The sequence below is a fragment of the Boleophthalmus pectinirostris genome, unplaced genomic scaffold (genome assembly GCF_026225935.1).
Source record: "Boleophthalmus pectinirostris isolate CB_2022bp ecotype Guang Dong unplaced genomic scaffold, ASM2622593v1 HiC_scaffold_19, whole genome shotgun sequence".
Taxonomy (NCBI): Eukaryota; Metazoa; Chordata; class Actinopteri; order Gobiiformes; family Gobiidae; genus Boleophthalmus; species Boleophthalmus pectinirostris.
This window is the reverse complement of record NW_026571140.1, coordinates 43,237,409-43,258,158: the sequence shown is the minus strand read 5'-3', so window position 1 is coordinate 43,258,158 and position 20,750 is coordinate 43,237,409. Positions and strand designations below refer to the sequence as shown.

General features: G+C 43.5%; 1 protein-coding gene across 1 annotated transcript in view; it reads right to left on the bottom strand.

The window, feature by feature from the left end:
* Positions 1–2,537: 2,537 nt before the first annotated feature.
* LOC110172190 (very-long-chain (3R)-3-hydroxyacyl-CoA dehydratase-like) overlaps positions 2,538–20,750 on the bottom strand; it is a 39,825-nt gene continuing 21,612 nt past the window's right edge. Inside the window, exons 8-11 of the mRNA XM_055154900.1 lie at positions 17,871–17,983; positions 15,619–15,725; positions 15,236–15,367; positions 2,538–7,282 (exon numbers count right to left, since the gene is read on the bottom strand). Coding sequence (XP_055010875.1) covers positions 7,206–7,282; positions 15,236–15,367; positions 15,619–15,725; positions 17,871–17,983 — 429 coding nt within the window. The 3' untranslated portion in view covers positions 2,538–7,205. The remainder of the gene's footprint in view (positions 7,283–15,235; positions 15,368–15,618; positions 15,726–17,870; positions 17,984–20,750) is intronic.

The following is a 20,750-nucleotide window of genomic DNA, read 5'->3' as shown; positions in this document are numbered from 1 at the left end:
AACTGGGACTAAACCAGGTCTAAACTGGGACTAAACCAGGTCTAAACCAGGACTGAACTTGGACTAAACCAGAACTAAACCAGGTCTAAACCAGGACTAAACCAGGACTGAACTTGGACTAAACCAGAACTAAACCAGGACTAAACCAGGACTGAACTTGGACTAAACCAGAACTAATCCAAGACTCAACCAGGATTAAACTAGAACTAAACCACAACTGAAAAAAAAGGACAGAATTATAACCTGAGTAAAACTGATCCTCTCCTGGTTTTATCTGAACTTAATAAAAGAGAAAAACATAAATATATAATAAATATATAATAAATCTAAAATCTAATCCTGGTCCAGACGCTGCCACGTTACCACGGCAACCAGAGGTAAAAGTCCAGACGGAGACAAAAACACACTGGGACATTTCAGATTTATTCTTTCGTATCATGACAAACAGGCTCGGGATTATTGTCAGAAATAATTCACAAACCAAATCTCAAAATCTCAAAATCTCAAAACGCAAACAGAAAAGGCCAAAGGTGAAAAAGACTCGAGAGAAAAACAACAACACGAGACACGAACGTCCCAAAAAACTCTGAAAAACCTGGAAAAACAAGAACTAAACCAGATTAAACAGTCTGCAGAGGTTTAGACCTGGTTTAGTCCTGGTTTAGTCCTGGTTTAGTCCTGGTTTAGTCCTGGTTTAGTCCTGGTTCAGTCCTGGTTTAGACCTGGTTTAGACCTGGTTCAGTCCTGGTTTAGACCCGGTTTAGACCTGGTTTAGTCCTGGTTTAGACCTGGTTTAGTCTTGGTTTAGTCCTGGGTTAGTCCTTATTCAGACCTGGTTTAGTCCTGGTTTAGTCCTGGTTTAGTCCTGGTTCAGTCCTGGTTTAGTCCTGATTTAGACCTTGATATAGTCCTGGCATAGTTCCACTCGAGTCCAGTTCTAGTCCTGATCTAGTCCTGGTTTGAGCCTAGTTTATTTCAGATGTAGACTTGGTTTGGTCCTGTTCTAGTCCTGGCCTAGTCCTGGTTTAAATTAGTCCTGGATTGGTTCTGGTTTAGACCTGGACTGAGCCTAGATTAAATCTGATGTAGACTTGGTTTGGTCCTGTTCTAGTCCTGGTCAAATCCTGGCCTAGTCCCACTCTAGTCTCGGTTTTATTTAGTCCTGGATTGGTCCTGGTTCAGTCCGGTTCCAGGCCTGGTTTAATCTAGTCTTGGACTGTGAGCCTAGTTTAGTTCAGATGTAGACTTGGTTTGGTCCTGTTCTAGTCCTGGTCAAGTCCAGTTCTAGTCCTGCTCTACTCCTGGTTTAATTTAGTCCTGGATTGGTCCTGGTTTAGATCTGATGTAGACTTGGTTTGGTCCCATTCTAGTCTTGGTCTAGTCCTGTTCTAGTCCTGGTTTAGTCCTGGATTGAGCCTAGTTTAGTTCAGATGTAGACTTGGTTTGGTCCTGTTCTAGTCCTGGTCAAATCCCGTTTTAGTCCTGGTCTAGTCCTGTTCTAGTTTAGGGTTTAGTCCTGGTTTAGTCTCAGTTTTACAAAGAGTCAGGGACTGAACCAGGAGTAAAATCGTTAATGTTCCGTGATGTTGCTTTTTCTCAAACAGATGTGGCAGTAAAACTCACTTGTGTTTTTCAAAATGTCTCTGACGGGTCAAACTCTGAGTCCTTCAAGAGTTTAGAAAATATCCAGACAGTTTTTTGTGATTTTGGTGACGTTTATAATAATTGTATTTTGGTTGGACATGAGCAGCAGATTTGACAAACACAGAGTTTAATCCTACAACTTTTTCCAAGCAAATATAACGTAAACAAGAACAAACACGAGTCTAAATCACACAATCCTTCTGTTAAACTAATAAAATCCAGTGCTGCCAAACGATTACAATATTTAACTACAATTAATCTCATGAATGTGATAGTGAACTCACCATTAATTGCACATTTTTGTCCCTTGAGTAATAATTTTAGGCTTTGTTAGGTTTTAAGTTTTGTTTCTGTGAGATTTGAACAAAACTGAATTAAACACATTATAATGTCAAACAGCTGATGTGGATCTAGAGTCGTTATGTTTATATGTCGTAAAGTTGAATTTATTTGATGCAGATTAGTGCAAATAGTAATAATAATAATGAGGATCATTTTTATATAAAAATGTTAATGATTAATTGATAATCGATCATTAATTCTCCCGACAATCGATTACGAAAATTTAATCGAAAGCCCATCCCTAGTTTAAATTCATACTTAAATGGATCTTGGATTCTATCTCGGAATTTTTCCTCGGGATAAACAAACGCACCATAACCGCCGCGTGTTAATACTGCACAACGCACAAGTAGTTCCGGCAACGGCCCAATCACTGCTCTGTATCACTGCTCTGCGCCTGTCGCCATAGCAACGAGTAAACAAACGCTCAACTGCATTAAAACTGCAAAACGCTGTTCTAGACCTGGTTTAATCTAGTCCTGGACTGAGCCTAGTTTAGTTCAGATGTAGACTTGGTTTGGTCCTGGTTAGTCCTGTTCTAGTCCTTCTAGTCCTGTCCTAGTCTGGGTCTAGTCCCACTCTAGTACTGATCTGGTCCTCGTTTAGTCCTGTTCTAGTCCTGGTTTAATTTAGTCCTGGACTGAGCCTAGTTTAGTTCAAATGTAGACTTGGCTTGGTCCTGGTCTAGTCCTGGTCTAGACTTGTTCTAGTCCTATTCTAGTCCTGGTTTAGTCCAGATGTAGACTTGGCTTGGTCCTGTTCTAGTCCCTCTAGTCTTGGTTTAATTTAGTCCTAGACTGAGCCTAGTTTAGTTCAGATGTGGACTTGGCTTGGTCCCATTCTAGTCCTGGTCTAGTCCTGGTCAAATTTAGTCCTGGATTGAGCCTGGTTTAATTCTGATGTGGACTTGGTTTGGTCCCGTTCTAGTTCTGGTCAAGTCCTGGTCTAGACTTGTTCTAGTCCTGGTTTAGTCCAGATGTGGACTTGGTTTGGTCCCGTTCTAGTTCTGGTCAAGTCCTGGTCTAGACTTGTTCTAGTCCTGGTTTAGTTCAGATGTAGACTTGGTTTGGTCCTGTCCTAGTCCTGTTCTAGTCCCACTGTAGTCCTGGTTTAATTTAGTCCTGGATTGGTCCTCGTTTAGTCCTGTTCTCGTCCCGGTTTAATTTAGTCCTGGACTGAGCCTAGTTTAGTTCAGATGTAGACTTGGTCTGGTCCCATTCTAGTCCTGGTCTAGTGCTGGTTTAATTTAGTCCTGTTCTAGTCCTGATCAAGTCCTGGTCTAGACTTGTTCTAGTCCTGGTTTAGTTCAGATGTAGACTTGGTTTGGTCCTGTTCTAGTCCCAATTTAGTCGTGTTCCTGTTCCTAGTCCTGTTCTAATTTAGTCCTGGACTGATCTTAGTTTAGTTCGGACGTAGACCTGGTTTGGTCTTGGTCTAGTCCTGGATTAAACCTGCTCCTCGTTGTTTAAAACTCACAGAAAAAGTCGTTTTTTGTGCGTAAACTTTCTAAACTCTGCATTTGGACGAGTTTTGTGCAATCGTGATTTTAGAACTCGACGCTGCTTATTTACGCATTTTTCTACAAACTGCCGCTTAAAAACAAACCAACCAGAATTAGAAAGTCACGTAAACCCGTCACAGGCACTTTGAGTAAATAAATATAATCAAAACATTAAATATTATTAAGAAAAACAATTAAAAACACCAAACGGACAAAGTCATAGAAACGTAGGAATGAAAAACTCAAGGCTTCAGTTATTAAAGATTTCGTTCAAAGTTTGGACCCTTTTAAAAATTGAAAGAGGGACGTAACGATGTCTGAATCTCTCCGTACGACAGCGAGACTTTGCGACGTTCCCCTGGGGGTGTGACGCTAACTGGAGGCACTGCTCCGTCTGAAACTCTGTGAGACTTAAGTTTTGTTTTAACACAATCTGACCAGAAAAAACTGACTCATTTTATTTTTTCTTGAGTTTTCAGACCGTCTTTAAACATCCGACAGCGTTCGTGTCGTGTCCGCTGAACATTCCGCCGCAGACACGCACGTAGAACACCCCCGGAGCGACGCCACGGCAAAGTATCGCTCTCCTCCTTATGGTTTTTATTGCGATTTTTTGTGTGGAAGCTGACAGAATTGTGAACGTAACACCGCTATTTTCTCTTTTTAAAACGCCTTTGGTTTTGTGAAAGAATTAAGATTTTAAAAGTACTTCGTAAAACTTATTTCTTCATGTAGCCTGCGCCGGAACAGAGCAAAGGATCATGGTCTATGTAGTTCCTTCTGGTTTTTTTTAGCTGTTCCTGCACCAAAACAGTGAATTTAAACTTGAGAATTGCCACGTTTACATGAGAGATTTAATTCCGAATAAAAATAATTTAATTCCGCTTTAAAAAGAAAATGTAAACACTTAATTCCTAATGAAAGTGATTATTCGGAATTCAGCTTAATTCCGAAGTAAGTGGGTGGTTTATCCCGATTTTAAAGCCGAATTAATTCATTTTTGGATCATGTTTCACGTTTATTCTGGTTAAAAATAATCCCGGTCGTAGAGTTCATGCTCGTTGTGTCGTCCTTCGATCCGGCTCCATCAGTCGCGTCTCGGGACTTTGATCCTCGTCTCTTTGGATTTGTGAGCGGGATGTGGGCTGAGGTAGAGCAGCTTCACACTCACTCTGTCTTCTTCCTCCTCCTCCTCAGCCGACAGACGTAAAGCGTCCTTTAATTTTCTCAAAAATCGACAGTGCGCCTTATGTATTAACTCTGGTTGTGTTTACTGACCTCAAACCGATTTTATGTGGTACACGGCGCTCAAAAATCTGTCAAAATGTTTTAGTACGACTTTGGTAAGATACGAAGCCGCACCGCTCGATGGATTGTCGGAGAAGTTCGGTCGCCGTAGTCAGGAAAGGAACACATTCACCAAGACAGGGAGGCGACGCCGGGCGAGTTACACCACGATCTGCCGACGGATCGTGGACGCCTGGGCTAGAGCATGGAACCCGACCGAAGTCTGACGGGTTCGGGCAAATATTTATAACTTACGTTCGGGCACTGGTCGGACTCGGACACATCAGAGCGATAAGACGTTCGAAATGTAAAATTAAACACAGCTCAAGGTCACAACACGCTACAGGATTTTTCAGTCTTAAACGATTTTGGGACGGTAGAAAAAAGGGGTGGGGTTAAATAAGTATTTACTTCCTCCCACTCCTTTTTCAGACACAAGGAAAATCTGCGTGAGATTTATTTTCACTTATTACAGAGAAGAAATATTTACTTTATATGTTATATCTATGTATTTATGTTCTCTGTGCATGTTCTATGTATTACTGTCCGAATAAACACTCATTCATTCATTCATCTTTAAAGGTTGTATAGAGGATTTTTTTAAGGGAAGAGAAATACAGCGACAGTCCTTGTGCGCGTTCAGAATTACTGTTGAAGTTTCCTGTCTAGAAGTAATTCAGCGACCGACGCGTCAGTTTTTAGACCCTTCGTCTGCTTCGGTCGCGCCATCGCTGGACGAGATCTCCAAGAATCACCTCAGTTTGTCTTCGCTCCTTTTCCTCTTCTCTTCTTCTTTCAGCGACCTCAAAAACGGACTTTCTTTTGCGGCGAACCGGTCGTGGATTCTCGTCCGCCGTCGCGACAAACTTTGTGCGAAATGCGAGGAAGCGACAGTTCGAAAAAGCCTCTAAGAACCGCTGCGTAAACCACGTAATCCCCGCGCTCCGACGAGTCAGTTACACTAGGGAGTTTGATTGACAACCTAACAGCCAATAGAAAATGAGGGAGCCTCGTTTTCTATTGGCTGATGTTTATCTGGCCTCAACACGTCCACAGTTGATAGATTTTCATTCTTTTTTTTTTGGTCATCATAATTACAAAGCTGCTGCGTCTCTGTAATGGTATTTTAATCTTTCACTGACAGTTTGAAACAAAAAAAAAATCCTCCATACAACCTTTAAGTGTGTGACAAAAAGCTCTCACCACACACACGAGGAGAATCTGATGAGACTTAAAACTTCTGATCTCAAAGTCTGCAGTGGGATCAGTGTGTGGACCACAGGATATAAACCTGTGAGTCTGTGATGGCGTCAGCTGTTTCCTGTCGACAGTAAAACCAGTCGCTCTGAGAGTTTTAAGTGTTCAAAAGATCAGACTCTGCACTTCTAGTTTAGATACAAGTCAAAACCGTGTTATTATATTTGTGAAATGTGGTGCAAAACTTCAGATACGGGATTTTTAAAGCATAAAAGTCCACAGGAAGTCGAGTCACTGTGGAGAATCTGCAGCTTCAACTCGATCAGTGCGCTGTGTGGATGTAAACAGACACATGAGAGGAACTACTCCGGCCTTTTTACTTTTAAAGAACACTTCAATCTGGATTAAGAGCGCCGTTTTGTGGACTGGGGTCATTATTTGCGGAGGACGATTTCTGTGGATAATGCGGATGAGATGCTGCACTTTATTCCTCGCTTCTCGTGAAGTGTTAAATTTAAAGTCTGCTCATTATTTTCAATATATCCTGAGTTTGTATTTTGCGTCTCTGTGTCTGTTAGAGGAACACAAACAATATCCTACATGTGTCTTTAGTCGGCTTGTGAAAATAGCGTGTTTTTAATTGTGTCGGGCTCGGGTCGGATTCGATCTCTGCTCTGCTGGACGTGGGTCGGGCTTGGACAGAAAAACTAAAGCCCGATCCACACTCCAGCCCGGGCGAAGTTATTGTGAATGAGTTGAATAAAGTTTTGACTGTTTAAATTCGCTTGCACCTTCTGAAAATAGACGAGAGAATTCAACATTACTGATATTGGGCCTTATAATCCGGCGCGTTTTGTAGTATAGAAACAAACGGTAATTATCATCGGAACGACTGCGGAAAAAGTTTGGACGGCGTTTGTGTCCGTGGATGACAGAAAAGTCGGGTGTTTTCTTCCGGTCGATGTAAATATGTTGGTGTCTCTGTCCAATCAGAACCTTCCCCACCCCCAGACGCTGAGCGGAATTAAATAAAGGCAATTCCGAATTATTATATCCATGTAAAAATTCCAAACAATTAATTCTGAATTAAAAAACATCATGTAAACGTGGTGATTGTGATTCGATATCAGTTCCTGTTCCAGCCCTCCAGAGGACAGACTGGACGTTGTATACTTCATTAGACTCGTTTTAAATTAAATAAAAATAAAAGTTTGCAGAGTTGGCGCCGGCCGGCTCAGAGCTGCTTCCTCTTCCTGGAGCGATATCGCCGTCGCCTCTGTTTGTACAAGTGACGGAAGTTTGTGAAAAGACCTGGAAGAAAAAACAAAAAAACAACACAAAGGTAAAGTCATTATTATCACAAAACGAGAGAATAAACGGGGGCTGTGTGCTCTTTGTGCCTGATGCAGGAACTGTACTGTGTAAATGCAGACAGGAAGTGAGCATGGGCGCGTTTCCGGCTCCATCGACTCTGGCTCCAGTTCACTTTCTATTGAAAAACCGTCGTCCTTCTCTCTGTGACTGCAGCTGTCAGACTCGTCATTTTGGTCTTAAAATGTTCAGATTAACCCGATTTATATGAGCCTGGGGTTTTTATTTCACTATTTGCCCCTAAATAAATCAGACCTGGTTTAGACCTGGCTTAGATCTGGTTTAGACCTGGTTTAGACCTGGCTTAGATCTGGTTTAGACCTGGTTTAGACCTGGCTTAGATCTGGTTTAGACCTGGTTTAGACCTGGTTAAGTCTTGATTTAGTCCTGATTTAGTGATTCTTTAGCCCTAGTTCAGTCCTAGTTCAATCTTGGTTTAGTCTTGGTTCAGCCCTGGTTTAGACCTGGTTTAGACCTGGTTTAGACCTGGTTTAGACCTGGTTTAGTGAGTCTTTAGTACTGGTTCAGTCTTGGTTTAGTTTAGTTCTTGTGTTTAGACTCTTGGTCGGTCTTCTCTTCAGTCTGAGGTTTAGATCCCGGGTCGGTTCGGTCTGAGTTCTGAGGTTTAGATCCCGGGTCGGTCGGTCTGAGGTTTAGATCCCGGGTCGGTTCGGTCTGAGGTTTAGATCCCGGGTCGGTCTGAGGTTTAGATCCCGGGTCGGTTCGGTCTCAGTTCTGAGGTTTAGATCCCGGGTCGGTCTTCGGTCTGAGGTTTAGATCCCGGGTCGGTTCGGTCTTCGGTCTGAGGTTTAGATCCCGGGTCGGTTCGGTCTGAGGTTTAGATCCCGGGTCGGTTGAGGTCTGAGGTTTAGATCCCGGGTCGGTCTCCGGTCTGAGGTTTAGATCCCGGGTCGGTCTCGGTCTGAGGTTTAGATCCCGGGTCGGTTCGGTCTGAGGTCTGAGGTTTAGATCCCGGGTCGGTTCGGTCTCCGGTCTGAGGTTTAGATCCCGGGTCGGTTCGGTCTTCGGTCTGAGGTTTAGATCCCGGGTCGGTTCGGTCTGAGGTTTAGATCCCGGGTCGGTTCGGTCTCAGTTCTGAGGTTTAGATCCCGGGTCGGTTCGGTCTCCGGTCTGAGGTTTAGATCCCGGGTCGGTTCGGTCTGAGGTTTAGATCCCGGGTCGGTCTGGTCTGAGGTTTAGATCCCGGGTCGGTCTTCGGTCTGAGGTTTAGATCCCGGGTCGGTTCGGTCTGAGGTCTGAGGTTTAGACGGGGACAGGTGGCGCTGCGTCTAATCTGAGGTCGGCTCCTTCACAAAAACTCAAACTCCTCATTTCAGACTTTTATAATTTAATCTGTTTGTCCCTAATCCTGAGTCCTGCTCCATCTGTGCACCGGCCCAGGACACACTCTCTGTAGGACACACTCTCTGTAGGACACACGCTCTGTAGGACACACTCTCTGTAGGACACACTCTCTGTAGGACACACTCTCTGTAGGACACACTCTCTGTAGGACACACTCTCTGTAGGACACACTCTCTGTAGGACACACTCTCTGTAGGACACACTCTCTGTAGGACACACTCTCTGTAGGACACACGCTCTGTAGGACACACGCTCTGTAGGACACACGCTCTGTAGGACACACGCTCTGTAGGACACACGCTCTGTAGGACACACGCTCTGTAGGACACACTCTCTGTAGGACACACGCTCTGTAGGACACACGCTCTGTAGGACACACTCTCTGTAGGACACACGCTCTGTAGGACACACTCTCTGTAGGACACACGCTCTGTAGGACACACGCTCTGTAGGACACACTCTCTGTAGGACACACGCTCTGTAGGACACACTCTCTGTAGGACACACTGTAGGACACCAGGGAGGACGGGGCGAGACCGGGTTTAGTCCTGCCTGGTTTAGTCCTGGTTCAGTTCAGGTTTAGTTCTTAGTTTAGTGACTCTTTAGTCCTGGTTCAGCCCTAGTTTAGCCCTGGTTCAGTCTTCGTTTAGACCTGGTTCAGTTTTGATTTAGTCCTGGTTTAGTCCTCATTCAGACCTGGTTTAGGCCTGGTTTAGACATGGTTTAGTCCTAGTTTAGTCCTGTTTAGTCCTGGTTTAGTCCACTTTCTGTCTCGGTTTAGATCTGGTTTAGCTTTGGTTCTGTCTTAGTTTAGCCCTGGTTCAGTCCTGGTTTAGACCTGGTTTAGACCTGGTTTAGACCTGGTTCAGACCTGGTTCAGACCTGGTTCAGACCTGGTTCAGACTGGTTCAGTCTAGTTTAGTCCTGGTTCAGTCCTGGTCCAGTCCTGGTTTAGTCCTGGTTTAGTCCTGGTTCAGCCCTGGTCCAGTCCTGGTTTAGTCCTGGTTCAGCCCTGGTCCAGTCTTTGTTTAGTCCTGCTTTAGTCCTGGTTCAGTCCTGGTTTAGTCCTGGTTAAGTCCTGGTTCAGTCCTGGTCCAGTCCTGGTCCAGTCCTGGTTTAGTCCTGCTTTAGTCCTGGTTCAGTCCTGGTTTAGTCCTGGTCCAGTCTTCGTTTAGTCCTGCTTTAGTCCTGGTTCAGTCCTGGTTTAGTCCTGGTTAAGTCCTGGTTCAGTCCTGGTCCAGGCCTGGTCAGTCTTTAGTCCTCTTTAGTCTGGTTCAGTCCTGGTTTAGTCCTGCTTTAGTCCTGGTTTAGTCCTGGTTCAGTCCTGGTCCAGTCCTGGTCCAGTCTTCGTTTAGTCCTGGTTTAGTCCTGGTCCAGTCCTGGTCCAGACCAGTTAGGTCAGATTCCTGTGTGTGTCTTTTGGCTCAGGATGGTCCAGATGTTCGGCTTTTCCCGTGTTTACATAAGCTCGTGTACGAACGAGGATTTAGACATTTTCACAAATCTCCTTTTAAATCAGACCTGTTCTGCAAAATGGACTTTTCAGCTTTTAACCTTATTACACTTTCTCCCCTTGGACCAAACAGATTTGTAACGCAGACGCCAGCAAACGTTTCTTTCACGCAGTCGTTTAGATCATATTTTTGCGTAGCCCATAAATTGTATAAGCAGCTTTTGAAGTCAAAACAAGTGCTTATGGTTTGTAATCAGGAAGTGTGCGGTTGGCATACTAGTGATTGTACAAGACACTGACATGACCCAGACAGGACAGAGACTCTTTCTACAGGAGACATGCGCAGTACTCAGGCTTCACACTCTTTTTCAATAATTAAATTTCAAAACTTTTCCAGGACTTTTCCATGACCTAAAGTGAATTTTCCATGACTTTCACAGCTCCTACATGTGCAGAACTGATCAGACTTTTACTTCTAAATATGAAATGTGAACTCTTTCCACTCACCTCATGGTTCGGGGTACGGATGGGCACTCGACGAAATTTTGTTAATCGATCGTCGGAAGAATTAGTGATCGATTTCCGATTAATCATTAACGTTTTTAAATAATAAAGTATCATCATCATTATTATTATTATTACCAATTTGCATAAATAAATTCAAGTTTTCAACATATAAACACATCAGCCTGTTTGACATTTTCATGTGTTTAATGCAGATTTGTGCAAGACTTAAAACCGTGTGGTTAATTTGCATAAACTAAGCAAAGAAAAAAAAAAAAAACGCTCGTGTCGCTGATGTGGTTCAGCTTCTGTCGGACTAAAGGACACGACTCAGTGGAATATGAGTGTTCTTTCTGTGACAGAGGGGTGATGGTGAGTGTTCTGTGTGTTGTGATTAGGGACGGGCATGATTAGTCGATTAATCGATAATTGATCATTAAGAATTTCATCGAGGGAATATGGATGGAAGAACATAAGTAGATTCTTTCTGACCCCTGCACAGAGGAAATATGCAGATACGACATGTTGGAGATCCTGTGGTACTTCCAAGGCAGATCACTTTCACATTTTTTGGGGATGCCCACTATTGAAATCATATTGGACAGGAGTTAAAATTATTATTGATAGTGAAGTGTAAGTAGTGAATTGTAGTGTTCCCCTAAATTTTGAAGTTTTTTATCTGGGTAAAATTGATATACTGAACTTAACTAGAAGGATTGATTATAATATACTGAAAATGATGCTGTTGGCGAGCAAAAAGGCAATCACCAAAAAATGGCGGACGGATCAAATACCTAAGGTAGAAGAGTGGGTGGATGTAAGGCTCAATATATACAACATGGAGAAAGTGACGGCATCAGTTAGGTTGGAGAAAGACAAATTTGAAAATTTATGGAGGGGATGGTTAAATTATATTAGACAAACACGGTCTGACTTTGTATAGAGTCTGAAAATTAGCAGTGTGTTTGAAATATGTCTTTGGTGCGATGTAGAGTAATGTATAAAATAACGTCTTAAAGCACACCCTGGTTCCATGCTACAGTGTTATTTCTGGTTTATTTAATTATATATATATATATATATATATATATATATATATATATATATATATATATATAAAAAAAGTTAGGTAAATGTCAAATGTAGTTGAATGTACTCGAGTGTATGTCTGTAAATGTGGGTATGTAGGTATATAGATATATGTATGTATATATGTATGAATATATATGTGTGTATGTATATGTATTTATATGTGAGAATATGCATATACTTATGGTACGGATATGAGGATATTATTATCGAACAAAAATCCTGCAAGATTGTATTTTTCAATTTGTGAAATAAAAAAAAAAAAAAAAAAAAAAAAAAGAATTTCATCGATTACGTTCATTTTAATCGACAAACTGAATGTATGTTTGTGTGTCGTGAGCAAACAGGTGTGTACATGTGTCTCTGCATCAGAAGGAGCGAGACACAAACAGTGGGTCAGTCTGTAACGAACCGAAGCACAAATGTGGATTTAACCAGGATTTGTAGAAGAAATTCCACACTTTCCGTTGCGTTGGGACAAGTGTGAGTCCATGTGCACAGTGGATAAAGCAGCACATATGTTTCTGTGTCCAGTGGGAAAAAGTTTTTCCAGGTGAGAGTCGCTCAATGTGGATGACGAGGCCCCGCCCCCCTCCCCCCGTACGCTGTCCTGGTTTTGACAAACACAAATCTGGTCACACTGACCTGTATTCACCTGAGTCATGTCTTTTAATCCAACACAAGTTGAACCACATCAGCGACACAAGAGCTGGAGTTTTATCTTCACTTAGTTTATGTAAATTAGTGATGTGGTTTTAAGTTTTGTTTCTGTGAGATTTGAACAAAACTGAATTAAACACATTATAATGTCAAACAGCTGATGTGGATCTAGAGTCGTTATGTTTATATGTCGTAAAGTTGAATTTATTGATGCAGATTAGTGCAGATAGTAATAATAATGATGATCATTTTAATATAAAAATGTTAATGATTAATTGATAATCGATCATTAATTCTCCCGACAATCGACTACGAAAATTTAATGGAAAGCCCATCCCTAGTTTAAATTCATACTTAAATGGATCTTGGATTCTATCTCGGAATTTTTCCTCGGGATAAACAAACGCACCATAACCGCCGCGTGTTAATACTGCACAACGCACAAGAAGTTCCGGCAACGGCCCAATCACTGCTCTGTATCACTGCTCTGCGCCTGTCGCCATAGCAACGAGTAAACAAACGCTCAACTGCATTAAAACTGCAAAACGCTGTTCTAGTCCTGGTTTAATCTAGTCCTAGTCCCACTCTAGTCCCACTCTAGTCCCACTCTAGTCCCACTCTAGTCCCACTCTAGTCCCACTCTAGTCCCACTCTAGTACTGATCTGGTCCTCGTTTAGTCCTGTTCTAGTCCTGGTTTAATTTAGTCCTGGACTGAGCCTAGTTTAGTTCAAATGTAGACTTGGCTTGGTCCTGTTCTAGTCCTGGTCTAGACTTGTTCTAGTCCTATTCTAGTCCTGGTATAGTCCAGATGTAGACTTGGCTTGGTACTGTTCTAGTCCTGTTCTAGTCCCTCTAGTCTTGGTTTAATTTAGTCCTAGACTGAGCCTAGTTTAGTTCAGATGTGGACTAGGCTTGGTCCCATTCTAGTCCTGGTCTAGTCCTGGTCAAATTTAGTCCTGGATTGAGCCTGGTTTAATTCTGATGTGGACTTGGTTTGGTCCCGTTCTAGTTCTGGTCAAGTCCTGGTCTAGACTTGTTCTAGTCCTGGTTGATCATTTTAATATAAAAACGTTAATGATTAATCGATAATCGATCGTTAATTCTTCCGACGATCGATTAAGAAAATTTCATGGAATGCCCGTCGTACGTGTGCAGGTTCAGTGCAGCTCTTCATGTTTCAGTAACCGGGACACAGATGTAAACAAACTCACTGAGAGGAACAGTGTCTCCAAACGTGGGACTGAGGCAACAACTCCAGTGTTTGTGAGACGCACCATCGTATCTACGCAAAGAACCTACATTCAGTTTGTCGATTAGAAATGAACGTAATCGACGAAATTCTTAATGATCAATTATGGATTAGTCGACTGATCATGCACGTCCCTGGTTTGGGATTATGGTTTTTGAACATTCAAAATCCTGTCAGTGCATTTAGTGTCGTCTCTTTTAAACTAAAGGTGCAGATGTTCAGGAATAATCAGAAATAAACAGACTCATGAGAAGTGAACAGAACGCTGCAGAAAGAGATACTAAACTTCAATGACTTTTCCAGGCGTGAAACATGACATTTTCAATTTCCATGACTTTTCCAGGATTTCTTCGACCGTGGGAACCCTGAGTAGAGCTCGGGAAGAGACGGGGGTGACGCGCCGAGTAAAATTCTGTTCGATTGTGTTTTGAACAGTTATTTTGCACTTCACACACACACACCCTCCTCATGGAAAACACACCAAGAAATACAGAAGATGTGAAGTGAAAAGTTAAAGGCGACGGTATTTATCTTAATCCGTGTATCATTCGTTCATTCGTTTTTCAATATAAAACCAAAAATAAGAAAACGAAAAAACGGATAACGATTCGTTTTTTCAGTTTTCGATTTTGTGTTTAAATGAAGAATGGAAAAAACGGATAACGGCCGTTTCCCGTTTACGTGACTTCAGTGACTGCGATGCCGGACTTTTGCACCTCGTACGGACTGAATCAGGACGGATCCAGGTCCGAGACCAGAGCAGGACCAGAGCAGGACTGAGACCGGGACCAGACAGGGACCAGGAGCGGACTCCGAGCTTTGACTCCGAGCTTTGACTCCGAGCCTCAGCTTCGAGCCTCAGCTTCGAGCTCCGGCCCTGCCGTGGGCTCAGTCCTGCTCTGGTCTCGGACCTGGATCCGTCCTGGTTCAGTCCGTACCCGGTGCAAAAGTTCGGCATCACAGTCACGGAAGTCACGTAAACGGGAAACGGCCGTTATCCGTTTTTTCATTTTGGTTTTGGAGACAAATGGCGAAGAAAACTGTTGTTTTTTCATTTTCTTATTTTTGGTTTTATATTGAAAAACGAATGAACGAATGATACACGTATTTATCTTCGACTCTCATAGTAGCTAAAAAGGTCACGTTTATGGGCACAAAACAAACTGACTGTATATTGTTTTTGTCCATTTCAATACTAAGGAACAGACTTCATACTCAGTACCTTATTCCAGCCACCACGATAATAAAAACACTCTTTATTTAGACAACAGAATGTGATTTACTGCATTAAATGGTCATACTTTTGTTTTTATTCCCACGTGGCCATATATCTGTGTAATCCCTCAGTGGTCCAGGTCTGGTTCAAGTCTGGTCCAGGTCTAAACCAGGTCTAAACCAGGTCTCTGTGCTCTTATACTTGTTCTGATTCAGCTCCAGATCTTTCTAAAGCTTTTCAGGAAAGGTTCTGCTCTGTCCTGACAATGACACTCCCGTTTTAGTATCGACGCCTGCGAAAAATTTGTAGTTTCGATACGATCTTTTGCATCGATTAGTGTGTGACCGGAGTCTTACCCAGGAACATGAGGATGAGGTAGAGGCGCAGAGAATACGAGAAACTGAGGGAGCCTCCGAGGGCCACGGGCAGAGGGAGAGAAAACATCCGAGTCTCGTCGAACACGGGCAGAGACTGAACCACGGCCACGGCTGAGGAGACGACAGAAAGACAAAGGATTAACACACAGATTTTGACTTAATTTAGTGGAATTATTGCTCTTTTACGCAAATCATGAAGCAGTTTGTGGAGAAAAGTTGGAAAATATGCTCCAAAATCCAAATCTACTTTATTTCTACAGCACATTTTACATAGAAAGCAGTTTCCAAAGTGCTGCACAGACTGTAAAAATCATCAAATAGCAGAAGAATGAATAAAATAACCAACTTAAAGCGGCTCTGACCTTCAGCGATGGCGCCCAGCGGGTACAGAGGAATCCACAGACTGTAGCGCAGCCACGTGAGCAGCTTCCACTCTGTGCCCATACAGCCCAGCATGTAGAACGGATATCTGCGGGAAGAAGACGGAGAGAAGACGGGAGAGGAAGAGAGAAGACGAGAGAGAGAGAAGACGGGGAGAAGACGGAGAGAAGACGAGAGAGAAGACGAAGAGAGAAGACGGAGAGAAGACGAGAGAGAAGAGAGAAGACGGAGAGAAGACGGAGAGAAGAGGAGAGAGAGAGAGAGAAGACGGGGAGAAGAGAGAAGACGGAGAGAAGACAGAGAGAGAGAAGACGGAGAGAAGACGAGAGAGAAGACAGAGAGAAGACGGAGAGAAGAAGGAGAGAAGAAGAGAGAAGACGGGGAGAAGACGGAGAGAAGACGGAGAAGAAGGAGAGAAGAAGGAGAAGAAGACGAAGAGGGAGAGAGGGAGGAGAGAAGGAGAGAGGAGAGAAGAAGAGAGAAGACGAGGAGAAGACGAAGGAGAGAAGACGGAGACAAAGGACTGGTCAGAATTCTGTTAGGAGTTTACTGTGACTGTGTCAGACTGGTTTAGACCCGTTTTTAGTCCTGTTTTAGTCCTAGTTTAGTCCTGGTTTAGTCCTGGTTTAGTCCTGGTTTAGTCCTGGTTTAGTCCTGGTTTAGTCCTAGTTTAGTCCTTGTTTAGACCTGGTTTAGATCTGTTTTTAGTCCTGGATTAGCCCTGGTTTAGATCTGTTTTTAGTCCTGGTTTAGATCTGTTTTAGTCCTGGTTTAGTCCTGGTTTAGTCCTAGTTTAGTCCTGGTTTAGACCTGGTTTTAGTCCTGGTTTAGCCCTGGTTTAGATCTGTTTTTAGTCCTGGTTTAGATCTGTTTTTAGTCCTGGATTAGCCCTGGTTTAGATCTGTTTTTAGTCCTGGTTTAGTCCTGGTTTAGTCCTGGTTTAGACCTGGTTTAGACCTGGTTTTAGACCTGGTTTTAGTCCTGGTTTAGTCCTGGTTTAGTCCTGGTTTAGACCTGGTTTAGTCCTGGTTTTAGTCCTGGTTTAGTCCTGGTTTAGACCTGGTTTAGTCCTGGTTTTAGTCCTGGTTTTAGTCCTGGTTTAGTCCTGGTTTTAGACCTGGTTTTAGTCCTGGTTTAGTCCTGGTTTAGTCCTGGTTCAGACCTGGTTTAGTCCTGGTTTCAGTCCTGGGTTTCAGTCCTGGTTCAGTCCTGGTTCAGTCCTGGTTTAGTCCTGGTTTAGTCCTGGTTTAGACCTGGTTTTAGTCCTGGTTAGTCCTGGTTCAGTCCTGGTTCAGTTCCTGGTTCAGTCCTGGTTTAGTCCTGGTTTAGCCTGGTTTTTAGTCCTGGTTTAGACCTGGTTAGTTCTGGTTCAGTCCTGGTTTCAGTCCTGGTTTTAGTCCTGGTTTAGTCCTGGTTCAGTCCTGGTTAGACCTGGTTTCCTGGTTTTTACCTGGTTTAGTCCTGGTTTTCAGTCCTGGTTCAGTCCCTGGTTTAGTCCTGGTTCAGTCCTGGTTCAGTCCTGGTTCAGTCCTGGTTTCCTGGTTTAGATCTGTTTTTAGTCCTGGTTTAGTCCTGGTTTCAGTCCTGGTTAGTCCTGGTTCAGTCCTGGTTTAGACCTGGTTTAGACCTGGTTTCCTGGTTCAGTCCTGGTTCAGTCCTGGTTCAGACCTGTTAGATTGTCTGTCAGGAGTTTGCTGTGTCACTGTCAGACTGGTTCTCGTGAACATTTAAAGTTGTTCTCATGTTGTTTCCTCGTCACAAACAAACCTGGAGTTGTGTTTTGTTTCATTCAAACCCGTAAACCTCTAGATGAAGTTCTTCTCTCGTGATGTCGTCATGTGGTGATACAGGAAGTGCTCCACTGTGTTTTTAAACTCCACACACCTTCCACAGAATCATTTGGATCATTTCAGTCCTGGAATTGCCAATATTTACTTTTTTTTATTTACAATTAAAAGGTAAAAGGAGCTGATCACTTGAAAACTACCACTTCATGACATCACAGGGTGGAACAGACTAATAATAAAGAGTTACTCAAACATATGAATGAAACAAAAGACAACTACAGGTCTGTTTGTGACGAGGAAACTACATTAGAAAATTAGAAAATAGCGTAATCTGGGCCCTTTAAATTATATAAGTGCAAAAATGGAGTAATCATCTTTTAATAATAACAAACTAAACAGATTTTGAGCATTTTTGTTGTGTGTTTATGACAGAAGAGAAGTGAAACCTGAAGATCTCGATGCAGCTCCAGATGTAGAAGACGAAGAAGACCACGGCCTTGTTCTGCATCTCCTCCACGCAGCCGAAGATCACGAACAGGATCACGTTTCTCCCGGTCACCTGACACCGAACGTACAACCGTTATTAAAGGTTGTATGGAGGATTTTTTTTTTTGTTTCAAACTGTCAGTGAAAGATTAAAATATCATTACAGAGACGCAGCAGCTTTGTAATTATGATGACCAAAAAAAAAAGAACAAAAATCTATCAACTGTGGACGTGTTGAGGCCAGATAAACATCAGCCAATAGAAAACGAGGCTCCCTCATTTTCTATTGGCTGTTAGGCTGTCAATCAAACTCCCTAGTGTAACTGACTCGTCTGAGCGCGGGGATTACGTGGTTTACGCAGCGGTTCTTAGAGGCTTTGTCGAACTGTCGCTTCCTCGCATTTCGCACAAAGTTTGTCGCAACGGCGGACGAGAATCCACGACCGGTTCGCCGCAAAAGAAAGTCCGTTTTTGAGGTCGCTGAAAGAAGAAGAGAAGAGGAAAAGGAGCGAAGACAAACTGAGGTGATTCTTGGAGATCTCGTCCAGCGATTAATTACTTCTAGACAGGAAACTTCAACAGTAATTCTGAACGCGCACAAGGACTGTCGCTGTATTTCTCTTCCCTTAAAAAAATCCTCTATACAACCTTTAAAGGTTGTATAGAGGATTTTCCAAGGAACGTGAAATCCAGCAACTGTTTGTCCTTTTTCAAATGTTGCGCATGCGTGAAACCACCCCCCCTCCCCCACAGCTCCTACGTAGAAACGCCTCCTCCCGCCTCCTCCTTACGCCACAAACAGGTTTGTTTACAGCCGCTGCACATGACTTGTAAACAACTAACTACAGTGTTGGTTAGTCAAGACGGAGAAGTGAGGAGCGGGGAGAAGAGTGGATCGGGCAGCGGGGACAGGAGCAGGAAAGGGGAGCAGAGAAGGTTGCGCGGAGATTCAGTGCGAATGAACTAACTACAACACGCAGCAGCAAGCGGACTCTTTCTTTGCCTTGAAAATGACGTTTTCAGACATAGGATATCACTTTCGTGTCCTGAAAAACGTTTGTCTCCCTCTTGGAAATAAAGTAAGTTTTCATAATAAGCAGAAGTTTCCTGTCCAGGAGTAATTTGTGGACCAGTGGTTCAGTCTTTAGACTCTTCGTCTGCTTCAGTCGCGCCATCGCTGGAATGAATCTTCAAGAATCACCTTAGTTTGGCTTCGCTGCTTTTCCCCTTGTCTTCTTCTTTCATCAACCTCAAAAACAGACTTTCTTTTGCGGCGAACTGCTCCTGGATTCTTGTCGTCATTGCAACAAACTTTGTTTTAACTGTGAGGAAGATATAAGTCAAAAAAAGCCGCTAAGAACTGTTGCGTTGGTGGAGTAAACAGCGTCTGTGCGTCTTGCGTCTGTGGACTGTGTGACAGTCGTACATAAACCACGTACCGGCGGCGCAGGCAAGTCAGTTACGCTAGAAACGTAGGGAGTTTGATTGACAGCCTGTCAGCTCACAGATAACGAGGCAGTGTCGTTATCTATTGGCAAATGTTTAGCCCCACCACGTCCAGAGTTGATGAACTTTTATTCTCTTTTTTTTGGTCATCATAATTACAAGGCTACTGCATCTATAATCTATCACTGACAATTTGAAACTAAAAAAATCCTCCATACAAACTTTAAAACCACATGACTCATTTGCATAAAACCTTGAAGGCCGATGTGGTTCAGCTTCTGTCGGACTAAAGGACATGACTCGGTGGAATATGAGTGTTCTTTTGTGACAGAGGATTAAAGGCCCGTTCAGACCAAAGCGTCAAAGCGTCCAGTTTCTATGTAAAGTCTATGTGGACGCGCGACTAGAGCGTCCTGCGTTTTTGCGGCGCGTTTTCGTCGTCAGCGCGGCGCGAATCTAGCGTCAGCGCGGCGCGTCTTCAGCGTTTTGGCGTCAGCGGCCAAGACGCGCGTCCAAGGCGTCAGCGTCAAGAAGTTGAAAATGCTGAACTTTTCGCGTCAGACGCGCCGCGTCAACCAATCAGGGACGAGTATCCAGTGACGCAGCGACGTTATTATCAGGAAGAAAAACCCGAGAACCAGAACGAGAACCACAAACATGAGCGGAGAATAAATATATACACCACAATCACCGAGCCGATCGCGAGGACTACACCAGGACCGGACCAGGACTAAACCAGGACTCGACCGGGACTAAACAAGGACTAGACCGAGACTAGACCGAGACTAAACAAGGACTAGACCGGGACTAGACCGTGATTAGACCAGGACTAGACCGTGATTAGACCGGGACTAGACCGGGACTAGACCGTGATTAGACCAGGACCAGACCGGTATTAGACCAGGACTAGACTGGGACTAGACCGTGATTAGACCAGGACCAGACCGGTATTAGACCAGGACTAGACCGGGACTGATCCAGTGTCATTAGGAGTATAAATATATATACGCCCCAGTCGTCGACCCGATCTCCTCCGCTGATGTTTTATGTCATAAAAACACTCTCTCAGTCTGGTCTGACATTGTTTCGGGAAAAGACCGGGACCGGGCTCTTGTTTCCAGTGGACGCGCGTCAAGTATTTTTGTCCCGTTCGTCCACGGCGTCAAAGACGTGCGTCAGGGGCGTCTAAACTCAAATGCAAACGCGTCCAAATAGAAGCGTCAAGGCGTTTTTTGATGCTTTGGTGTGAACGGCCCTTAACACTGTCGTTGGTGTAATTACTGAGGCAAAGACCTCGACGCAGACCCATAAATCAAAAACGAGGGCGACAAAGCGACAGCAGCAGTGTGTGTTGAGCAGACGCAGAACTATACTTCTATACTTTTAGCCTTTAT